This window comes from Macrobrachium rosenbergii, chromosome 13 (assembly GCF_040412425.1).
Source record: "Macrobrachium rosenbergii isolate ZJJX-2024 chromosome 13, ASM4041242v1, whole genome shotgun sequence".
Taxonomy (NCBI): Eukaryota; Metazoa; Arthropoda; class Malacostraca; order Decapoda; family Palaemonidae; genus Macrobrachium; species Macrobrachium rosenbergii.
In genome coordinates this window covers 22771690-22795058 of record NC_089753.1, presented here as the reverse complement: position 1 = coordinate 22795058, position 23369 = coordinate 22771690, and the positions used below count along the sequence as shown (strand labels likewise).

The 23369-nt window shown below is 36.2% G+C and overlaps 1 protein-coding gene across 7 annotated transcripts in view; it reads left to right on the top strand.

Moving 5' to 3' along the window:
- LOC136845011 (sorting nexin-14-like) overlaps positions 1 to 23369 on the top strand; it is a 42907-nt gene that overhangs the window by 8091 nt on the left and 11447 nt on the right. The window contains exons 9-13 of one of the 7 annotated variants that reach the window (XM_067114682.1): positions 3969 to 4093; positions 4712 to 4770; positions 8930 to 8947; positions 13092 to 13161; positions 18812 to 18989. In XM_067114682.1, coding sequence (XP_066970783.1) covers positions 3969 to 4093; positions 4712 to 4770; positions 8930 to 8947; positions 13092 to 13161; positions 18812 to 18989 — 450 coding nt within the window. Of the gene's footprint in view, positions 1 to 3968; positions 4094 to 4711; positions 4771 to 5361; positions 5380 to 8929; positions 8948 to 13091; positions 13162 to 18315; positions 18488 to 18808; positions 18990 to 23369 lie in introns of all 7 variants that reach the window. The other 6 variants (XM_067114680.1, XM_067114681.1, XM_067114678.1 and 3 more) reach the window with 6 other exon arrangements.

The window sequence follows — 23369 nt, the reverse complement described above, 5'->3', positions numbered from 1 at the left end:
TCTGCACAAGAGTGGTGCACTTATGGAGATATTGGGCCAACATGATCTCTCCAAGAGTGATGGCCTGTGCACATGTGCTGAGCTCACTAGGTGAGATGTCAACAGGTGTTCATGGTCTGTCATCACTTAAGCCCTGCTCTTTTGGCTGCTCCAGGAATGTTAGACTTGGAGTACCTTAAAAATGCAACATTTCAGGTGACCATCCTTTGCTGTGTCCTTAGACTTCTTAGACTTGGCTAAGGCCTCCTCTGCTTCAGCCATACCTGCTGTTCCCACTGAAGAGCTCAACACTGGTGAGTCTCCTGTTGTGGTGGTGTTGCATGAAGTATTGAATGTGAGTTGTGCTCCTATTAACCTTCTGCTTCCTTCTACCTTGTCTTCTGCCCTAGAAGGAGAGAATAAGACTAGGTAGGAGTAACATGAAGAATACAGGCTTGCATCATCCTCATCCTTATTCTGTAGCTAGTCCTCTTCCTCCTGTCTCCTTCTTTCTGTCATAGAGAGAAGCCTTGAAAGGTCCTTCAAAATAAGCTGTGTCAGACCTTTAGTGAATGCATTCTCTACAACCCTTCCCCTGAGGTTGACACCACTGTTTGCTTACCATCTTGTTAGACATTTGCCATAGGAAGGGTTGACACTAAATTTTCTTAGTGTGCTAGTTACCCAATGTCCTCCATTTCTTTTTTTAGACTTGAGGGCTAACCCTAGGGAGTCTTGTGTTTTTCGAGATGGTTACAGGCTACCTTTCAAGAACTGCAACCCCTCCTCTCATGGACTCCAATCCAGTCCGGACTAACCTTCAGGATCACCCAAAGCTCTGGCCTTTTCAGCAGATGTGAGGGCTTTGCTTAAATGAATGAGTATGTTCTTGAGACTATGTTCAACATAGAAACAGTGCGTTCTGTGAAGGATGTTTATTATCATTTACTCATCCGTCCTCCTGGAAGTACCACCACATTGTCTGTTAAGGGGCTGTTTACCAGGTCTTTGCTTTGGACTGGGATCAGTCCCTCAAATTGTTCACTAAAATGTTCACCTTGATGTCATCAGGGCCACTCACACAGGATAATCAGGGTCAGCTTAACGACTGGCTGGTTTTGGGGTCCTTGGAGGCTCAGTTTCTCCAAAACAAGTATTCTCTTCACATTTTGTTTTGATGTGGGAGAAGTTACATATCATGCCCAATCAGCAGTCAAAGCAGTAGGGAATGCTGATAAATACAGCAACAGGGAGGTGACAGTGCAGTTTTTTCATAGCAAAAGCAACCGGCTTAATGAGGTAGAAGTTGTCCTCAGACTCCTTTCATTCATGGAACATCCCTTTTCTCATAAGCTCCTCCATCAGTGTGTTGTATTAGTGGCATTTGAAGCAGTGTTGGCTGGCATCCAGTGACGCTTCCTCTCACCCCAATCCTTTAAGCCAGGAAGTAAGGAGGACCTTGACTTGTAGTTGGATGACAGGAACCTCCCAAGGGAGTGGGAATTATGTTGAGTTCTCCACCCCTAGGGATATGTCTGTTTTCAGACACTTCAAAGGAGGGCTAAGATGTGCACCTTAGGGATCTTATCTTTTCAGATGTGTGGAAGACTGGTCTTATGTGCACATCAATGTCTTGGATATGTGTCCAGTGTTGCTAGTCCTGCAAGCATTCTGAGACCATGAGATAGGCCACTCCATTTTGGCTTATGTTAGCAAGCAGGAGGAGATGGTCTCCCTTCACCCCTGGCAGTAGGTGATATAGAAGCACAAGTAGGCAGTTTGCCATGCCATTGAGCTGTCAGCCAGGCATACTATGAGCAGGAGGAATGTTTAGGCAGAGTGGACCCTGTAGCCTTGTATGCCAGAAAGACTTTTTATTTTAGCTTTGGCAAATACTGGTGATTGACCTGATCACTAAACAGCTAAAAAGGAAGCTCATTGTTCTACTCCCATTCCAGACCCCTCAGCTGTACATCTTTCAGCTTGATTTGCCAAATGATCTGCTGAGTGTTTATCACTCCATGTCTCAGAATAACCCTTGTGGCATGGCCCCATGCTGAGTAGTGTCCAAACCTGCTAGCTCTTCTGGTTGAGGCATCCAAATAGATTTCCTGTGACTCTGTTCTTTGTTGGCCATATATAGTGATGTGCTACCAGTCTGTCCAGACCCATAGTCTTCACAGTTGGAGGTTATCCATCAGGTCCTGCAATTGAGAGCCATTCTCATAGGACTGCATGGGTGATGTTGGACTGGCTCCAGAGGTCATGTGATTGGAGTGTCATAGATAGGCGCTCTCTCTCGCTGGTTGGAGCTTCTCTTAAGCAGTTTGTTGACCTCCTTGTCCACCTTTATTGAGACAGGTGCCTCTCATCCCTATGATGAAAGGCTGTCACTATGCCTAGAGCCACATCTTCCAGTTAAAGGACTTGGATCTCACCTCCTCAGTGGTATTTTCCATGCTGAGGAGGAGCTGTGAACAATCTTGCCACCTGGGGTAGTATCTTGTTTTTATCTTATCTGACACTTGAAGGTTTGGAATCTCTCTTGCTCTCATTCATCCCAGAGTTAGTGGTAAAAAATCAGAACCCATCAGTTTCTAATAAGTCATTTAGTAGCTTCGTGGTTCCCTCTGTCTGAGACTTTGTTGGTATTGATCTGGATGAGATGCTTTTTTATCCAGTGCTAGCTTTGTGTATCTATCAATAAAGGGCCTGATTTCTTATGCCACATTGTAAGTACCTTTTCATAATTACTGGCAGGCACAAGAAAGTGGTGTCCAAGAACACCCCTTCATTGTGGCTTCATGAGGCAATTAAGCAGGCATATGGGTCTTCCTGAGCCTTTGGAGTATCTTTTCTGTTGCTTAGTTGATGAAGGCAGGTATTTATGCCATTAAACTACCTACTACTCAGTGTACCTCCGGGATGTTGCCCACAAGATTTAGGATGCCTTCTCCATAGGACCAGTGGTGGGTGGTGGCTGCCCAACAAGGTTTGTAGTCATCCATGCTCTTTTTGGGCAGAAAAGTATCTTACCTAAGGTACTCGGAGGGCATAAGGCTGGAGGTTGAATAGATGAGTGACTGGCTTTTTATGCACCCCTCTTTGTTTCCTTCCTTTGTGATGTGGTAGTTAGGCTGAGTTCTTGCTGGAACAGATCATGATGCAGGTGAGCTTCACCACCTAGCATTCTGTCTCAGAGCTTCAGCTCATAAGATGAACCCCTGTCCACTTTCCCCTTTAACAAGGGATTTGGAGGTTAGCTAAAGTTATCATGAACCTATTATTTTATAATTGACTTGAATTTTAGCTGCCATCTAACTTGTGCTGCTCATCCATTTGGGTAGCTCAGGGGCCCCTGAATTTTCCTAGAGTGTGAGTCCAGGCACATCTCGCTCCACTGCCTTGGGGCTCTGTCAACCTTGATTCCTTATCTTCTTCTTCTTCTTCTTCTTCTTTTAACGTGTTGAAAAGGAGTTGACAGGAGTCACTGGTCCCTTGCTTATTCTCATGACTGGAATGTAACTTTTGCTGGTGAAGATTAAGCATGTGTGCCAGTTATTGGGCCTATCCTCCCATCTGAGGAGTAAGTGTCCTACTTGAAAGGCAGTGGTATGTATTCCTCTAAACACAAATCACAAATTTTTAAAGTAATTTGTATTTTTCACGGTATACAAACCAGGACCTTTTTATCGTCCCACCCTTACTACCCTACATAGTCCCTGATGATGAAGGAGAAAGTGCTGGCTTATGGTAGATGAGTAGGAACGCTTCCATTAACCAGCTCTCTACCAGTGGCTACTTTGTTACCAAGCTTTAACGACCATATCCAAACCTACATTGAGAAATGCTCCTACAAAAAAGGCTTTGATTTGTATATCTACAAAAAATACAGAATTGCTTTAAAAATTTTGCTGTAATTCTTTGAAATGAAGTAATGAGGTTTGATCCCTAAAATATATTCTATCAAATTTTTTGGTTCTTTGCAGTTGTTCACAGTGAAGTCAAGGACATTGTGAAGCTACGAACAACGCGTCCATTGTTTCAGGCTTACGAGCATGCATATAACCTTTTGGAAAGAGAGTATCTTCCACTTTTTATGCATAGTCATTCAGTGAGTATCAAGAGTGAATATTAATTTCGTCTATATATGAAAACTGGCAATGTAATCTGGTGTTAATTTTATCAAGCATTCTTTCTCTTGTGTTTTTTACTGGTTCTTTGTTACATTTTCTAAAGGCATGCATTTTTTCAATTTTTTCAATGTCTTTAGTCATTATTTCTCATGTATAATTTGCTTTGCTTTGCTGGTAATATTTGTTTATAATTTAAATTTGTTAACCAAATACTTTAGTTTGATCAGACCAGTCCCATAAGACTGGCTCAAAGTTGCTAATTTTAAATGAAAGCAAAAACCAAAGCAGACAAGAGTTGATTTGTTGGGAACTGTTCTTGAATATACTTTCACATTTAACTGAAATGTTCGTTGGATTTGTCATAATAGTATCATTATTTGAAAGTTTCTGTAAACATTATAGAAAGTATTTGCATGAAGCTTGTAAGATTTACGATGTAATAGGAATTTGTTTTAGTATCTAAAATTATACCCTAGATTTAATTGTTCTCTTTGTAGATTTATTCATTTTTTCTCATATATTTCTTTGACATTTTTGATTCTTGTAATCTTTGAAGTTTATTCTTCAAACATACTAATGTCATTTACCATTTTCAGTATTTTGCTCATGTATGTGGTACTAGAAGTTCTCAGTCATATCAGAAAAACACTACAAAGTAAGTACCTTTTCAGTTGTTGTTTCCTTATTTTTGGTTCATGTTTAGTATGTGTTTTGAATGTTTATGCTAACTGGTTTTCCACTATAGTACATTTCAGGCAAACTTATCAGGTTGCTTTAGAAATCTTAATTGCATTGTGAAGAGCAGTGTTTACCTGGCAGAAATTTTACTCGTGAATTGTTTTGTAGATTAGAAATTGTTTTTGACTCGTTGTTGAAGACAATTTCTCACAGCTATCTTTTTATGCCAAATATTAGTACATTTCAGTATTTAGTGGTATAGTAAATGTTCATTGTGGCTACATAACTTTCTTTTTCATTAGACTGCTTACCATGTTAACTCTTATTTCAAAATTTGAATGACTGGTCTTCTTACACAAAGTGACTAACAATTTTTGTTGAAAAAGATATCCTAGAGTCTGTCCCACAGCTGATTGTAAGTATCTTGCAGCTCATTGTTATTTATGAGTTTATTTTTCCTTTGCTCTCTTATGTTTTTTGCGCTAACTTGGTTACTGTTCATATTTAGCAGACTTACCATGAAAGAGTGTCAGATTGAACCTTCCAACTTATCTTTTTTTTTTTTCAGATCAACTGAAACTCTTCAGTAGGTTATGATAGATAAATAGTCCATGGTTTTATTAAGGTGCTCTAATAAACATGAATAGTTCTATGAGCTTTTGTTAGTTTAAATTTTATTTTTTTTTGAGAGAATTGCATTCTGTAATATTATTTTTCCAAAAAAGTGAGGTATGCTGTGTTTATTGGCATTTACCATTTGAAGAACAGAAACATTAACCCTTAAGGGACCGATTGAGCCTCAGTGTGAAGTAAAACAGGTTTGGGGAGGTGGACAGATTGACTCTCAGTGTGAAACAGAATTACGCATCACTGTTATGGTATTAATGATTCGAAACAGAGGTGCCGATACTTCTATATGCTATAAATTCACTAATGGCAACTTTTATACAGACGTGAGAGTTAGGCCAGTATCAGTAATGCTTGTGACTTCAAGGTGGAAAGTACTGCATCTCTCTCTCTCTCATGAGTCCTTTTGTAAATTTGCTTGTAAATATACGAAGGGGTTGCTGTTGTTTTTTGTTTTTGTCTTTTACGATAGTATGTCGGTTGTAAATGTAATTTTACAAAGAAAATTGCAAAGAAATATTAGAAAAAGCATGTAAAAGTAAAAAAAAAAGTTACTGAATCTTCCTTCTCGTAAATGTACGTGAATATTTTTGAACAAATAAGCAAAAAAATTGTTACTGCTTTTAGTTCTTATCTGTTTTGATATTGTGTGAGCAGTAATAATAATTTTACAAAATACAATAAATTTATTTATTAGAAAAAACATATATAAGTTGGTAAAATTTACAATTGTCTTATAAATGAGGCCCCACAAGGTGTTGTAAATAGTCATTTTCAACTTCTCGTGGAAGGTAGGGAAAATTTTTTAGAATTTTTTAATTATACAGTGTAAATGTACGTGCCATTCTCTTTCCATTGATGTGAATTTTTAATTTCTATTTTACCGACCTCAAAGTTTCCCCGGTCTGGGGTGCTGCACATTGATAAATTATGCTGTCCCTTAAGGGTTAATGGGTTTTGTGTTCATTGGCGTTATTAAAATAAATTTTTTTTTTGTGCTGAGTGCACTACCTGTGAAATATATATCTTAAAAATTGATAAAAATTAGAAAAAATTTAGTTTTTCCCTAAAAGATAAGATGTTGATTTTATTTACCTCCCTATCCCATGCATGCTAGAGTCACTGTCCTAAGTGAAGTGTCTGAATTTTTGAAGCATATTGCAGACAGCACATGTTATGGACTAATGGAATTTTCAGTCTGTTTTTGAAATAATGAAATATCAGTCATAAAATTCGAGGTGCTATGGTGGTAGCACTGACCAGTGCACCATCTGCTTACTAATATTATTTTACCTTTTTCACTCCATGCATACCTTGTTTCTTAATTTGCTCAAACTTAAGATTTGTTGTGAAAATGACTTCAGATATGTGAAGAAGTATTGTAGAAATGGCCATTTAGAGAAGTCAGTTGTGTCCAGAGAATTGATTTAGAAACTGCTTACCATATTGCAAGGGCTGTTGTTTTGATGTTAGGCTGCAGTATTGACCAAGTGGCTGTGTAGTGAGATCTTCCAAAAGATACTAGGCTCATAAAAACGTAGGCTTCATCCTTAGAACTTCGGTGACTGGTGTTGGTTAATAATTTATTTGGTAGTCTGTTTATGTTAGCATGTTGGCATGAAAAGTTCAACGGGCAAGAGTGGTTTTTATATCTTGGAAGAATTTGTGAATTTAGTGGTATTCTCTCTCTCTCTCTCTCTCTCTCTCTCTCTCTCTCTCTCTCTCTCTCTCTCTCTCTCTCTCTACACACACTCTCTCTCTCATCACACACACACACACACACAAACAATGTATATATGTATACCTATATGGATTTGATTTAAGAAGCAAAATATGAACAAGTTAATAGAGTTTCAAGATAATCACAAACGTAGGTAGATGGCAAATTGAATGCTAGTGTAATGTGAGAGGACAATTAAATGAGAATAAGATTAAATATCAGAAGCATAAATCAAGGAAAAACCAAAGTACAGCAAATGAATCGTATACTCAATAATATATTACTGTATAGTATATTGCAGCAAGCTTCTAGTGTATCAATGGAAATTTTATCTGTCTCAGTTGGGCTGTAAAGTTAAGACATTTATGCTGTATAGTGGGTGATCTTAGCTGCAAAGACAAGTGAGGAGAGAGATCTAAGGCTTCCAACATTTCCCTTGACTACTCTTCCTTTCATGAGGAGGTGTGCCTGTCATTTCCTGGAGTGAGAAAACCCCTCATTTTCTCTCTTCTGTTTTTTCAACGTTGGGTAATACCTAGATAAAGGTATTACATGGCGTATAACATCAGGTTTTTCGTAAAATAAATATAATATCTTTTCTGTGGATCCTGGAATTAAATAGTTTTAAGTCACGAAGGAATGTGAAGCGAAGCTGACTTTTTCTTTGTGTAACCTTGCTGTTTGCTTGTTTCTTAGGTCATATTTTCAGGCCATTTTAAGTGGAGAACCATGATTTAATAGTGGATTTTCAATGCCTTATATAGAGAAACCATGCCATATTAAAAAGTAATGTTGTACACAGTAATCAAGCTATTTCCTCTTGTAGCCTGACATACACCTTAATGACATGTTACTGGTGAATGGTCTTTTCATGTACCCTTGTTAGCGGTTATGTACTTTTGCTCGTTGACATAGGGGGTTGAATTTTACCAAACATTTGGGTTTTTTGGTAAACTATGGTCTAATTGTCTCACAATTTGAAGCTATGTTGACTATGATTCATAGAATATACAGTACTGTATTATGATTCCTAACTTGTGGATTTTAGATGTCCTGATATACTTAAGTGTGTCTTTAATTCTGATAGACACTCCGTTATTGATTAAAAAACTTGTATTTATTATGTTTGATGGATGGCAGACATTGAAAGTCTTCAGAACATTGGTTACTCTCCCCAGTTACCCTCTTTTTAGCTTTTTAAAGATTTCCCTCATTTGTCTTTTTGAATTGGTTGAACATGATTAAGCTAAAAAGACAGTAGGATAAATTATATTGATGCTGCTTAATGGTTTTGTATGTTAGAAAAGATTTTTTCATTAATTAGGCTGTTCTGTGGAATGTTACCTCATTCGTTCTTGCAAAATTCATGATTATATTTTGAATACTTTAGTTATTTGTTTTCACTTTTTCATATATATTTTACTATAATGTTTATTTGTTATAATATTAGTTGATGATCGTTCTCTTCAATGATCCACTGCTTACTTTAGATGTAAAGTGTTTACTTTATCACAGTCTGAGTAGATGATGGTAAATATAGCAAAGGTAAGAGATGTTATGCAGTAGAAGTCAATTTATTTGTTTTTCTCAAAACTACAGTACAGATTTTATGATTGGCTGTAAATCCTTAATATAAGATGAAGTTTCATGGATCTTTGAAACTTCATATTGCTGCCTTGTAACACAAGTGACCGTACAGAACGGCGGAAGAAAATTAACTCATAAGTATCTGGAGATACTCTCAAACATGTACTGTAGTTTATTAAAATTATTTCTCTTCATTTGACAGCTCACCAGGGAAAAGCAGGTACACTACTTTTTTTTATTATTATTATTTTACACCTCGACGACACAATCCCTTGATCCCAAAATAAATTTCTTGTTCTTTGTGACTTCCAACAGTTCTAAGAACCTGACCGGTATCGTCTCCCTTTGTATTTTGCAATTAGAACTCTAAGAGCCATGAAAAAAATCAGAAATTTGTATCTGCTCTACAGTTTACCTCTCATTTGAAAATTCTATTTGTATTGAGCAACTCGGGCCCAAGTTTTTAAACTGACATATATGTTTCAGTGGAAAAAATTAAACCAATAAGCATATAAAAATGTCTAAAGAAAATTGTAAATTTATTGTAATAACCAAAGTAGGTTCTGTTCATGAATGGTGCTTGTCCTATTTTATATGAGTGAAAAATACAGTTTAATATTTTTATAAGAAAGCTCTAGTGACCATAGATGTGCTAATTATTTAGGGATGATAATGAATATTAGATAAATATTCTAGTTATTTCTTATATGAATTACATCTTTATGTTTAAGTAAATATAGAATTTTTTAGGGTTGTGAACTCTGCTGCAAGTAAAAAATAACTTTGAAATCTTGTAAGCTGGCATTGCATAAAATTTGGATGTCAAGTAAAAGTGACTTTATATTTTTAATCTGTTTAAACAACACTTCAGAATTTCAAAGTGAATGTTGCAATGTCATCTTGCAGATGAAGAGCTGTCAAGGAGCATCCAGTACCCTTAATTGTAACTTGGATTGTTTTCAAGGCGTAGCATTCTTGAGCAAAATCACAAAGAAGTCTCAATGAGGATTTTGTTTATCAGAAGATTTTTTCATGGCTCTTGGGGTTCCATGCATATAAAGTAGATTGAATTTCCCTTCTTTATCATTTTGTGATATAATACCGATCTGGTATTGCAATGATTGTGTTATTGATTTTACTTCTAAATTAGAGTAAGGTATATCTATCTCCATCACATTTTTTGCAATGCCTCTTCACTTCCACCGGTGTGGAGGGTACTGTTGTTATTCATGTAGATTTTTAAGTATACTGCTTTCACATAGGCTTAGATAAGGATTTGTAAATACACTGAAAAAGTTTTATGTCTGCTTTCAGAAGAATTTTTATTTAGGTAGCTGAAGGAAATGTCAATTTTGTTTCTAAACAGTTACTATTAATGCAGTAGACTTCATTCCTAGTTATAGGTTTAAAGCCCCATATAGAAAGAGCACGAAAGAAATAAGAATTATTTTTAAGATATTTATTGTTTAAAGGGTTAAGGAAAGGCAATTTAGAAAGCTGCTGGGTTTGAAGAAGTCTTCTTATTGTGTGACTAGTTAGAAGGGTTATTTTTATAAATTTCACTTAAAGACACAACATTGCCATGATAGGTACATCAGCTTCACTGATTCACCCTGCTTATACTTAGATATCTGTCCGTAAATTAGTTTCATTCCTAGAACTTGTATGGGGTTTCTGCCCATGTAATGTTACTTTTGCTTTGTTCATTAATTTTTTTCCATCTTGCAGCGAGGAAGAAGATTATTAAATTTAGTTTTGTTCTTGTCGTCACGAACAAGGTGTTAGGTGGAAACTGAAAATTTTATGGAATTGTAATTTTAAGTATATTAAGTAGGAATACAAATGAATTCCAGTTAAAAGTTAATGTACGTAGATCTTGTAACTTTAGGTCGTATGACATTAAATTGGAAATAAAGCAAAAATTGGATCTGAGAGCATCATCTGCTGTAATAACTCCTACTTTTTCCATCAGTGTGTGACCTAAGACCATTAATAGAGAAAATGAGTAAAGCAAGTGACTTGGCTTGTTTTAGAGAAAATGCTAGTGTGTCCACTGCTAATGGAAATCAAGTTGAAATCCACTAATATTTAGAAATCAATAGATATTTGTTAGCCTGTAGAAATAGTGTTAAGTTCTCAGGCCCAAATTCATTTTTTTAAAATGTATGTTTGTATTTAGTTAAGGAGAATTGTATTGACAGGTTTGGGTAGGGTTATCCAGTTTGGCCCCTACCTTAAGAAATTTTATGCTAATTAAGATTAGCGAATGGCCGCTGACTTTAGAAGTTCATATTAAGATGACCCTTCAGATTTTAGGCATCACTTGTTAGTTAATTTGTTATGGCTTAATACTGCTGTACAAGGCCCATAAATCTAGTAACTCGACATTTCTGAGTTGTACCCGAAGGCTACAGTGTCTCTCAGATCTTGCCTATTTTGGAAGAAGCTGCTTTTCTCAATATAAGGATTTTTATGTAGCCAGTTTCATGTGTCCTTTCCCAGGTAGGTGTTCTTGTCACCAGGTTAGAGTTTGTACTACCTTTCAGTTTCGTAATTGAAAATATTTTATCCAGTGACACTTTTGATTGTTATAAGTTTTTTCATTTTGCCCTGTGTATAATCAGAGTAATGTTAGGTAGGCCAAGTTTTTCTGTTATATTGTCATCCCAATGGACTGACTTTGAATACCCTGTATCATTGATATGACATAGAGAACAGTTCATTCCAGATGCTATTAAAAGTACCAGAGAGAGGAGCAAGCATAAATTTATTCCGCTTCTCCGGGTGAATAGACATGTCTGTTCAGACTTTTTAGTATAATTATGTGATGTTGCCTATCTCCTTTGTCATTACTCTTCAAAAGCATACTTTCGCAATTTGTTTGACTCGTATGAATTTATGGAAATATCTTGGAAATTACTGTTCTGAAATGTTTGAAATTTCATCGTTTTAATGGTGGGATAGAGGTCACTTTCAGTTTATTCATGGTGGTTTCTCTTCTTGTAATAGGAATGTAGCTTTCCCTCATTTTATCTGTTAATGAGGAAAACTTGTGTCATTTTACACACAAGGAAACATTCATCCTTTTTCTCATCACTTTGGCAAAGCCATGATGAGAGGGGTAAACGTGTTTTCCCTGAACTGCCTTTCCTCCATGTGTATCTCTCGCCTAAGATATAGTACAGTGCTCTACTATTTCATTTGGGACTTGGGATTTTTTTTGTGAGAACTCTTTTAAAGCAATGCTTTTCCAGTGTTTAAGGGATAGAAACACCAAGTGTTTGATGCTGTGAGCAGTCGTGAAATGAGTTAAACAATTTGTAAATGTACTGTTGTTAGAGAATGGCAGTTTTCATGTTTTATTTTGTACCAGATAATTTCTTGTATAGGAATACAAAAAGTAGGTAAGGCTGTATCCTTATTCTGCTTTTTTTTATGATGTTAATATGTGTACAGCAACAAGAATACACATCAGAAATGGTAAGGAAGAAAATTTTAGGGAGATCATTGTATTTCAGGGGATGACTTCGTAGAGTTCACAGGTTTTTGGTGTCAGCTGTTCTAATCATTCCCTTGATTGTGACGACAAGAATAAGGGCTGAATAAGTATTGTTTAGGTACCCTCGATTATGATGAAGATTATGATTGCTCTTATCAAATTTTCATTTAAAACAAGTAATTACCCACATACTGTAGTATGAATAGTCTAAATGTTGGAAGAGTCTGTTTACTTTATGAAATTTTCGGTAGGTTTTTTTATGATTATAAAAATGATAAACATAGGCAGTGTATAAATGTGTATCTAAGTTGCACTTGTGTATTATAATTTTTCCATAAAGTCTGTTTAAAACAGTTTTTCAGAATATGTTAGACAGACACATGGAAAACCTTGTGAATTTGCTGCAGCAAAGTCCCTGTGAAATGTCACCTTTGAAAGGAAGAAAAAGAATGAAACCCTTTAAGTTTAATTACCTTACTCAGACTTTACAACTCAACATGTAGAACTTAGCATAGTGTTTATAATGAAGTGTCTCTCTCTCTCTCTCTCTCTCTCTCTCTCTCTCTCTCTCTCTCTCTCTCTCTCTCTCTCTCTCTCTCTCTCTCTCTCTCTCTCTCTCTCCCTTGTGTTTTTCTTGAATAAGTGAATATATTCTAGGGTACACTGCTGAGGAATGTTGGTAACTGCATGATAGTAAACTGTATTCAGAGACTGTATCTTGTCTATAACTGTTTATATTACCAGAGTTATTGTAACAAGCTGTTGTACCATAGAGTGCATTCATGCTCATCTTTTTTTAATTATATTTCATTACAAAGGAATGTCTTATACAGAAATGTTCATACTAAACTAACTACCCCAACAGACACCGCAGAACAGATTCCAGCTCCTCCGCCACATTTTCCCCGTTCAAGAGTCGCATTAGCAAAACACAGGTGCCTGATGATTTGCAAGCATAAGACTGGTATACTGTATTATGTAGCTCATTACCACTCTGCAATAGAATTTTATCGTGTTTGGTTGCAAGCTTTGATTGATGTTGGAGATGTTGCACTCACTCTGCCAAATTAACTTGGACACAGTTGCCTTGAAACCCCGTATTTGAGGGTCAGACTGAGTTATCCATCAGTAGTGCCTCATCTCTAGCTTTGATAAATGTCCTTGTTAATTTGGGGCGCACAATGCATCTAACTTTACTGCATTTGACATATATATGGCATGGTGCTTTTTCTTATGGGGAAACTGTGACTAAGTTGTCCAACATTTGTTTTGGCTAGCACTGCATCTAGTGTAATTGTTTTGCTAATATGTTTTATTTTGTGCTGTACAGTAAATTTTATAGTGATTTCAGTTCATACATATTTTTCTGTTTCCGTAGTCTCTTGACAGGCTGCTTTGATTTACAAAGAAAGATTGCACATGCATGAAAGAATGAGAAAACAGTATCATTCATAATATAAATGTTTTATACCTAACAACTTTATTAAAAGTTTGAATCTTCATCTTGTTATGCAGCACATGAATCATCATCTTGTTATGCAACACACTAGTTCAGAAAGTAATAATTCTTATAGTGCCAGACTTTAGTTTCCAAAAAATTTTGGGGCTTTTCGTCTCTTAGAGAGGGGAAGTAAGCATTCATTATGTTGTAACACACACAAGCCTTGTTTAGTATGTAATTCCTAATTCCATTATGTATGCATCATCACCATCAGTTGATGTTTATAAATGCTGAGCCCTGCTTAATGGTTGGGGTTTACAATTGTTTCCATTTATTCTGAGTGATTATGCAGTCGTCAAAATGTTACTTTTATATCGTGAACAAGCCTTTGTATTTAGGGTTGTAGGTAACAGTAATATGTGGAATACAGTAGCATAGTATTTTATATCATTCAGTGATGAAGTAATTGAGTGTAAAAGGACTGACATACATTGAAATCCATGGTAGAGAGGTGAGTGGGTTCCCTATACTAAAATCCTCTTCCCAAGAATGTTAACTGATTTACCTGTTTTTGATAATGGATTTGTGGAATTGAAGCATGTGAGTTAATGATAAACTTACATAGATTGATTATTTAGCTTCTAACACTGTATCAGCAGGAAATCTGAAGTAAGACCAGAGATGGGTTGGCCTTAGTTAAATGTGTGAGGCTCTTGTGTTGTAGACAAATAATGAACATACTGTGTTTGTGAAGATTATTAGTTGCTTGTCTAGCTGATGGTGTATTGATAATGGTTGAAGGAATTTTTAATATTATTACAGTGAATGCTTAGTTCATACCCTTGTTAGTGATTCCTTTAGTTTGGGCAAATTGTGTTTTGTTGCGCTTCTGTTATAATGAGTTTCTTTTATCAGTGGAATCATTCATCATATAAAATCTAATGAGGGTAAGTTGTGTGGTCTTGAAAGATATTGTAGGAAGACTTCTGTACTCATGTTGTCAAGGATATCTTATCATGGTCTTGAGTTTGAGATTGTTTTGTATCTTTAGAAAATATCATTTATTAATTGGATATTGTGTAGAAAAATATTTACAATATGGGAAAGACAGTCATTGAAGAATTTGAGGTGTGCAGTTAAGTTATTAAAATACTTGAAGGAGGCATCATCTTCTATTTTAATAATTTGGAAGTTTTTGGTTATTGAAGCATGTTTTCTTGATGGGATTGTTTTGTGAACATCTTTAGAAACAGAATTAAACCAGACACACAAGTAGTTTGCGTTAGCTTTACAAAACAATTGGCTCAGAATTAAGGATTTGACATAAAGTTCTTCAGCTGAGTGCGCTAGACTAACGGTATGAAAAGTTATCTAGAATAACCCAGTCTTGTGATATGAACTTTTTCTTTTCAGAAAATTTCATTTTTCAAATGTTATTTCAAACAGGTTATTTGGAATGGGGTTAATTGTAATTTTTGCAGTAATTCTTTCATAAGTATGTTGATCATGTTCCTAATACTGTTTGAATGTCAGAGTTTTTTCTGCAAGTAAAATTGCATGAAAGGGTTTTTGGTTTTTGAATGTTTGCTGATAAATGGATACATAAATTTTAGTGTCTTTGGAATTATGCTGTAGAACATCCAAGAATGGGGTGTGTTATGAGTTCCACTTTCTAGTCAGAGGCCACAGTGTCAAACCATCCAGTCCAAGAGACTTTTTGTTCTGAAAACAGCTGGTGTGTTACTTGGAGCACTATCTGCCCTTGCCTTAACTATAGTGACAGATCTCCACAACTGTTTATGATTACTTTTGTGCTTTTGTTAATTTTTTTTTTTTTCAACTTTTATATATTTATCATTAACTCTCCCTTGAATTTTATATAACTGGTTCAGATTCCTTGAGCAGTAGGAACCATATCACTCTTGAGTGAATGGGGCAGCCAGGAATTGGGAAAGTTGCAGGAGTCAATGAATACCAACAATATCCTCATCATCCAGCTCTGGCCTCAACAAGACTGGTTCCCAGACCCTCTCACATTGTCTGCTCATAGACACAAGTCCTCATCCAAATCGAGGAAACTCATGTAGTAGCCCACCCCACTTCTGCAGGTTCCACAGCAGATTGGAATCTTTATACCTTCACAAGTGGAGTCATCTAGCGTACTTCCAGGGATAGGATTTTCAGGGGATGCAGCTGCTGCCATTTCAACTCGTTTAGAGCGTGCCTGAACTTGATGCCACTGTTCCCCTAATCACAAATTTCTTGTATTTCTGCATCGCCAGAAGTTTTCTCTGCCCCTGTTAAGGGCTACATAGTCGGCCCACCCTCTTGTAGGAGAAGCTAGTATTCCGTTACCAAGTTGTACCTCGGGGATGTAACTCATATGCACCTCTACATTTTTTTGTGGGGACCATAGTGGCATTTGGACAAATTGTACAGGGTGAGACATGGGAACACTCTCTTCTCTTCCTTTTAACAGCTTGGTAGTGGATGAGGTGGATACTTATGCGTAAGGCCTCTTGTCTCCTCTTCACAAGCTATTTTCTTATTTATTGTAGACAGTAGGCACTCCCCTCTCAGTCCTTCCAAGGCCCTTTACGTTATGACTGTACCTTTGTTGCACCACAGCACATCTCTGTGATCTAAAATTGCTATTATAAGATGGCAAGGGTTCTGGGAAAGTGCTGAGCATGTAAACTCCCACTTGATCTTTCAACCATGTTTTATGAAGTGCTGCTGTCCTCCCCTCTTCCTTGGATAAATTTAGCCGAGGTTACATTCCCTTGTTTATTTGTTTTTCCTGTTTGTTTTTGTTTTGCTTTTGTTTTGCTGGCCCTGTGCTGTGTTTTTTCTCTGGGAGAATAAGCGAGCAAATAGATGTGAGGGTCTGGTGCAGCCGGGTGGTTGTTTCATGTTGCCTACATGCAGACCCACTTAAATTTTTTTCTTCATGTTGTCAAGGTAAAATCTGTACACAATTCTTCCTCATGTGAAGAATGTGCAGTTTGGACTTATATTAGGTATACAGACCAAAGCCTTTTAATATATATCCAGCCTCTACCACTCCACTTAGTACCTTCATGCAAAAGATCAAGTGGCACTTCCCTGAAACCCATGCCATCTCATTAGGGCCAACATACAGATAGCCTCATAACTATGTTCATTCAGCAGTTCAACTACACATGAACGGTAGCCTAGGAAAAATACAAATTACTTTTAAAAATTTGGTATTTTTCTGAAGGGGTTTTTAATGCTTCCCATCATCACTCGTTCTTTTCAGACCATATGAGCACAGCAGAATTAGGGCTGATATGGGGAATAGATGGAGGGTACTACTGGGCGTAGTCAGTCTATTTTTTTCTTAATTAAAGTCACATTTTAAGATTGAATGACAAGTTTCTTCAACAAAGATGTAACCTCTAAATTGAGATGGTAATCCTGTATCCAGAACTCTCATGAGAGCCATTTACAAATCTGAAAAGGGAATTTGTATTATGAGGCAGTTCTCAAAGTAAATTCTGTACTGCTTGTACATCAGTCCAGTGAGTGTGGATGATTATCATTATCATATTATTATAAAGTTGTTTCCCATACTGCAGAGTCACGTTTGTAGACTACAAAGTTTGAGAGCCAAATAAGAGGAGACCAAAGGGAAGGGATGAAAAGTAAATAAGGGAAAGTAAGTGCAGATGCCATAGATTTGTGAAATAAAAATATAATAATAATAATAATAAATACCTCACCTTCACTGGCAAAGATGTGCTGTTTTGGATGCTTTTAAAGACATAATCCTTAAGGGGAGCCGTATAGGTCTAGAGCTATACAGTTCTCAGAGATTGACAAAGTACATCTTTCATGGATGTTTATAAGTCACTTAAGTGGATTTGTATCAGAGGCCATTATTCAGTTATACCTCTTCCTTCAGTCATGTAAGGCTTTCTGCTTTGCAGTGCATTAACTTAAAGATGAGAGCATTTATTTTTATTTTTATGCAAATTTCTTGGGAGATTTGTTGTGATCAATTTACCTCTTTACCTCTGGACACAGCAAAATTGTATTAGCACTTGTGTTTTGTTCATTTGACATCAGAGGAACTATGTTATGCTGTTAATTTGTATTACCAGAGTAACTCCCCACTTAGCTGTAACCATTCGAGTTACTGCCATGATGGTCACTACGGTGTATTTTGGTTACCGGTTGGTAGATTGAGGGACGTTTAAGTGAGTTTTTATTTCATTAAGAAATACTGTATTGGATTTTGAAGAACTTTGATGTTTCATCTTATCTTGTGTGAACATTTAATGAAACCTGAAAATTAATATGCAAAGCTTTAGACCTTTTGTAGATCTTCCATGGTTTCTTTTGATAGTTTTGAAATTTAGTCTACATATTATGAGGTCTTGAGGATGCTGTTTTCCTTAGTACTATGTTTACCTGTTACATGTTATTTGTGTGTTGTAAGATTTTAGTGTATTAGTTTTATAATTTTATGAAATGGTAGGTGTGTTAAAGCCATCTTTGTGTATGACTTCATTACAAAAACCAGCAGAGAATACACTGACTCTGCAGATTTGATTTAAACTTGTGGGGTGGTGGCTTATAATAGATTGTAGAAGAGGCTAGTAAATGAGCATCCACATTGTTTTAGGGATGCAGAAGTCTTGGGAAAGAAGAACAAAGGTAAAGTAGTGGTCCAGAAGGTTGGTAGTGGCCTCAAGACTATTGGAAAGCATGTCCTTAAGCCCTCTGTTGTAGTTGGAGATGAGGACGACCATGCGCTTTATGATATCGACGAGGCTGATGATATCTCTGTGCTTCTGGTTAGTGAGGAATAGATTTTGATAATGATTGTTGAATTATAATTTTGTCCAGGTATGGTATATTTGAGTTTTAGTACAGTGCTTGTTGAGTAGGTGCCTATTTTTCTATTGATTACTTTTTCCTTTTACCTGCTACCTGTTTCATTAACGTGTTGTATGTGATAAGACGTGCTTGGCTCTAAGAATCATTATTTTATCTGTTCGGAGTACTTTATCTCATATCAAAGTTCATAATTGAAAAATCAACTGTCAGTGTTTGAATGCAATATAAATAAATATATTTATATATATGGTGTGCAATATAACTGGTTTTCTCTATAGCAGGCTGATGAAGGGGGCGGGATATCTCAATCCCGGAGTGCGTTGGAAGGGCTAACGTCAAGTTTCCGCGACTTGAGCGCATGGCGAGTTTGCATTCCAAGTGTTGAACAGCGATTTGATCACAACAACAAGGCATATTATGCATTTATTGTGAATGTAACAAGAATAGATGTTACTGGAGGTATGTTGCCTTATGAAGAGAAATTTTGTTCTCATTTCCTCAGGGATTGCTCATCAATAACTCACTTTATGCAATTTCTTTCTCACATTTGGGATTTCTTATTAGTAGTGATTACAGTACTTGCATATTTATTTTATTCTGTGATAATGATAGTGAAAACTCCTGACGTTAACATATCGCCAGACATATCTGATAACAGTTCATAAATACTGTTTTTAAAATACTGTTTGTAAGCATTTTACGGTAAGAGCCTTTTCTCTCGATAATGTCGTGCCTGATATCCACCGTGACAGTACTAATGTTTGATGGATGGATTTGATAGTTTCATTTCCTTGGATTCCTTTTTCATGCATATACTAGCTGACCAACCTGGCGCTGCCTGGGAAAAATCTTTATGACAACCGATAAACTCTGTCTCTCTCTCTCTCTCTCTCTCTCTCTCTCTTCCTGTTAAGGTAGTTGCTTCAGTTACATTGCCCAACATTTTTGAAATTTTACATTTCACCCCTTCTCAACCCCCATTCCTACTGGGGCTGAACTTGGACTTAAAGGGCATCGGGAGCGTCACTATACGTCTCAGTTACCTTGAAAACTATGTATTAGACACTAATATCTGTTGTTTTCGGTTATTTTTATGTCACCTTCTTCCCGCCCCCACTCCCTTTTGTGTCAGTGATGTCTTAACGCGCCTCCCACAGTATTCATTTCCAGATAGTAAATCATATGTACACAGAAATGAGGTATGATAAACCCGTAGAGTTCACTAAGTTACTAAGTCTACGGGCAGAACCAGTATTCCTTTCCAGTTAGTAAGTCATATGTATACCAAGTTTGGTTGAAATTGCTAGATCCATTTCAGTTATGCTGAAAAAAAAACACTCATACCCATTTTTATTATATATAGTCTCAGGATTAGACTTAAAAGTAATTACATATAACATGCTCAAATAAATTGTTTACTTTTGATGACTGATATGTTTATAATTGGTTCTTGTGTCTGGTTATTGCAAAATATTTTGCTTGTTACATACTGAAGATTTCCCTTGTGATGGCTAACAATGATACCTAAGCTTGAACAATGTCTGCCATTTTATCAAAGAGTAAGGAACAGTTATCCCTAATTTTTATTTTTTTTAAGAATAATTTGCTTTTAACCAATACATTAAGTTGGGTATATGCATCTTTTGAGTTAAGCTCACTAGAAAGTAAGAATTTCTTCAGTAAATCATTATGAGTATCTTGAATCCAAGATAGCACGTGAAACAGTATGTGGAGGCTGGCATATTTATTTTTTATTTATTTATCATAAAACTAGACATTCCAGATAATATTTCTCTATGTAATGAAAAGTAGAAAACAGGGCCATCATATGTTCATTGATAATCATTAAGTGCATCTTTCATACATGGATTGAGTGCAATAAAGTTTATATTTTACTTAATTTGTTATACAGCTGTATCGTGATTGGAACATAAGAATTTCATTTTAAATGTTGGCTTCCAAGTTGAGCAGTGGTGTTGGGGAATCTGCTTTTTATCTGGATGGAATGATTGATTGCTAACCTCCTCATGAATCTCTCTCAACTTGGTGAAGTTGAAGTGATATTCTGCCTTGCTAATCTTGGTAAATCATGAAATAGAGAGTTGGGAATAGTGAACAAGTTATTATGATTGATACTACTCTATTACATTGTGTATTTTTTAATGGCATATGACATTATCGTAGACTTGACCTTCAAAAACTCACATATGACTCACGTAGGGCAGAAATGTAAAGTTTAGTAGGGCACAAGTGGATAAGATACAAACACATAGTCGGTTTTACCATTTAAGAAGTATTGTATACACACATTAATTTTAATGAATAAAGCTCAAAAAAGTCACATTCACATTTACAGACCACAGACATCATCTGTAGTTGGAAAAGGGTAAACAAAGTTAAAAGCTGCAGATAATGCATCTCGGGCTAGAAATGTAGGGGAAACTAAAACTCACTTTGTAAATACTGTACTTATACCAGCAGCTTTGTCCCAGCTCTTTCAAGAGACACTGAGCTGACCCCTGGGCCTGTTACTCGTTATGACAGGAAAATTCCATAATCTTTGGAAGTTTGAATTTCAAGCCACTGGCCCCTGTGCGCTTGTTCCATATGAATAGGGTTCATCTTCTGAATAATAACAATAATAATAATAATAATACAGCATGCTTGTCATGTTCAGTGATAATTTTTTTAACACGTCTCTTATCTTTAAGACAGTAAAGCTGTAAAATCTTCAATTGAGTCATGACCCAAAAGCATAAAGCTCCTAGTGCTGCTAAAAGTGCTACCATGAGGCAAAAGAAAGTGAAGAGACTTCCAGTAAAGATTAAATTGCTAGTTTCAGTTGGTTTCCAGCTAATGCTGAAAGATACTCATATCTTTCAGGCTCTGGTTTGTATATTTAGGAAAAATACAAATTTGTTATATTTTATACATACAGTACTGTAGACACATGGTGAGGTTTCCCACTATTACAGGGTCAATAAGTTGACTGCGCAAGGAAACTGCATCACATGCAAAATCCTTCCCTTTCTTTGATGGGTGAACACTGCTACTTTTTGATTATGATGAGAGAAAAAGTCATGCCCTTATATGAATCCATAAGGCAAGTAGGAAGTGAAGGACATAGCACTATAGACTTTGAAGCCAGCAAAGGCTGGTTTTATCATTTAAGGAGGAGGTTTGGATAAAGAAGTGTTGTCAAGATTACGGGAGAAGCAGCTCTGCCGATCAAGAGGCTGCCCAGGAGTTTCTGGACACCATGAAGAAACATAGAGGCAAGAATATTTCTGGAGCAGGTATTCAGTACCGATGAAACTGTTCTGGGAAAAAATGCCACAGAGGACATTTATCAGCCAAAAAGATAGCCGAGCACCAGGTTTTAAGGCAGGAAAAGATAGACTGATGCTGCCATATTATGCCAATGAACCATTAGCTTCTTGATCAAGGCAGCCCAGATTTATAAAGCTGCAAACCCCTGAGCCATGGAGGTAAAAGATCAATCCAAGCTGCTGGTTTTCTGGATGCATATCAAGAAGGTGTGGATTACCAGAGCACTATTCCTAGAAAGGTAAGACATCATAGATGCTTTTTCCCGGAAGTCAGAAAATACCTCTCCATTAGGGGATTTCCTTTTAAGGTCTTACTGATACTGGACAAATGGATGTTTAAGGCACATTACACTCTGTATTCTTTGGAGAGAGTATTTTAGACTGTGGAAGATGATCCCACAGAAGAAAAGGTAATGATATGGAAACCTGATAAAGTTGCTGATGCTATAATTGAAAGCCTAAGGCAGTAAATTCTGCTGGAGAAAACTTGGAAACCTATCAAGGAATTGTGACTAAGGCAAAGAAGGTGGCTGAGGAAGGGTTTCAGAGCATTGGAATTGGGGAAATACAAGATTTATTTGATACCATTCCAACTGAGTTAACATAAGGCGATTTGCTGGAGCTGACCCAAGCAGATGTACCAAAAGGAACAGTAGCAATGCTGGAGGAAAAAAAGCTTATGCTAAGTAATACTGCAGAAAGACAGCATTGGTTCACAGCTGTTATGGACTAGATTTATATTTATTGACAGGTTGAGTATACTGTACAATCACTCAAAAAAGTTTTGCAACATACTTCAAAACTTTTCGGACAACAGCTTATAATAGCGACATCTGGCGCTATTTGGCAACTCAGTTGTAAGCGCGTGAAACAACTGAACACTAGTGGTGGGTCCGAGAAATTACCTGCAGTTTCCCTTAAGCAGGGCATTTTGTGATACTGCTTACTGTTGTCATATTTTACTTAATTAAAGGATGTTACTATAATACTTCAGAGGTCATCTCTGTTCCTATGTTTTAATATTTTCATCTCTAACTGCCATCACTATCGTTGTTTTATCTCCTTCATATGTGTGAACTTTGTAGACGTAGGCCTACGACTGTTACAAGTTGAACTGTTAGTCTTATTAACATCAACAAATACGACTTTTGTAAAGATTTGCTTCACATTATTATTAATTAAATTTTTGAATGACTAATCCTATGTAAATTATGAACTAGTGAAACTTAATATAAAATATACTGAACTAGACTAACAGATTTCACGTCTATTTTTTTAATACATAGAATATAATCGCACATACACACACACACACACACACACACACACACACACACACACACACACACACACACACACACACATATATATATATATATATATATATATATATATATATATATATATATATATATATATATATATATATATATATATATATATATATATATATATATATATATATATATATATATATATATATATATATATATATATATATATATATATA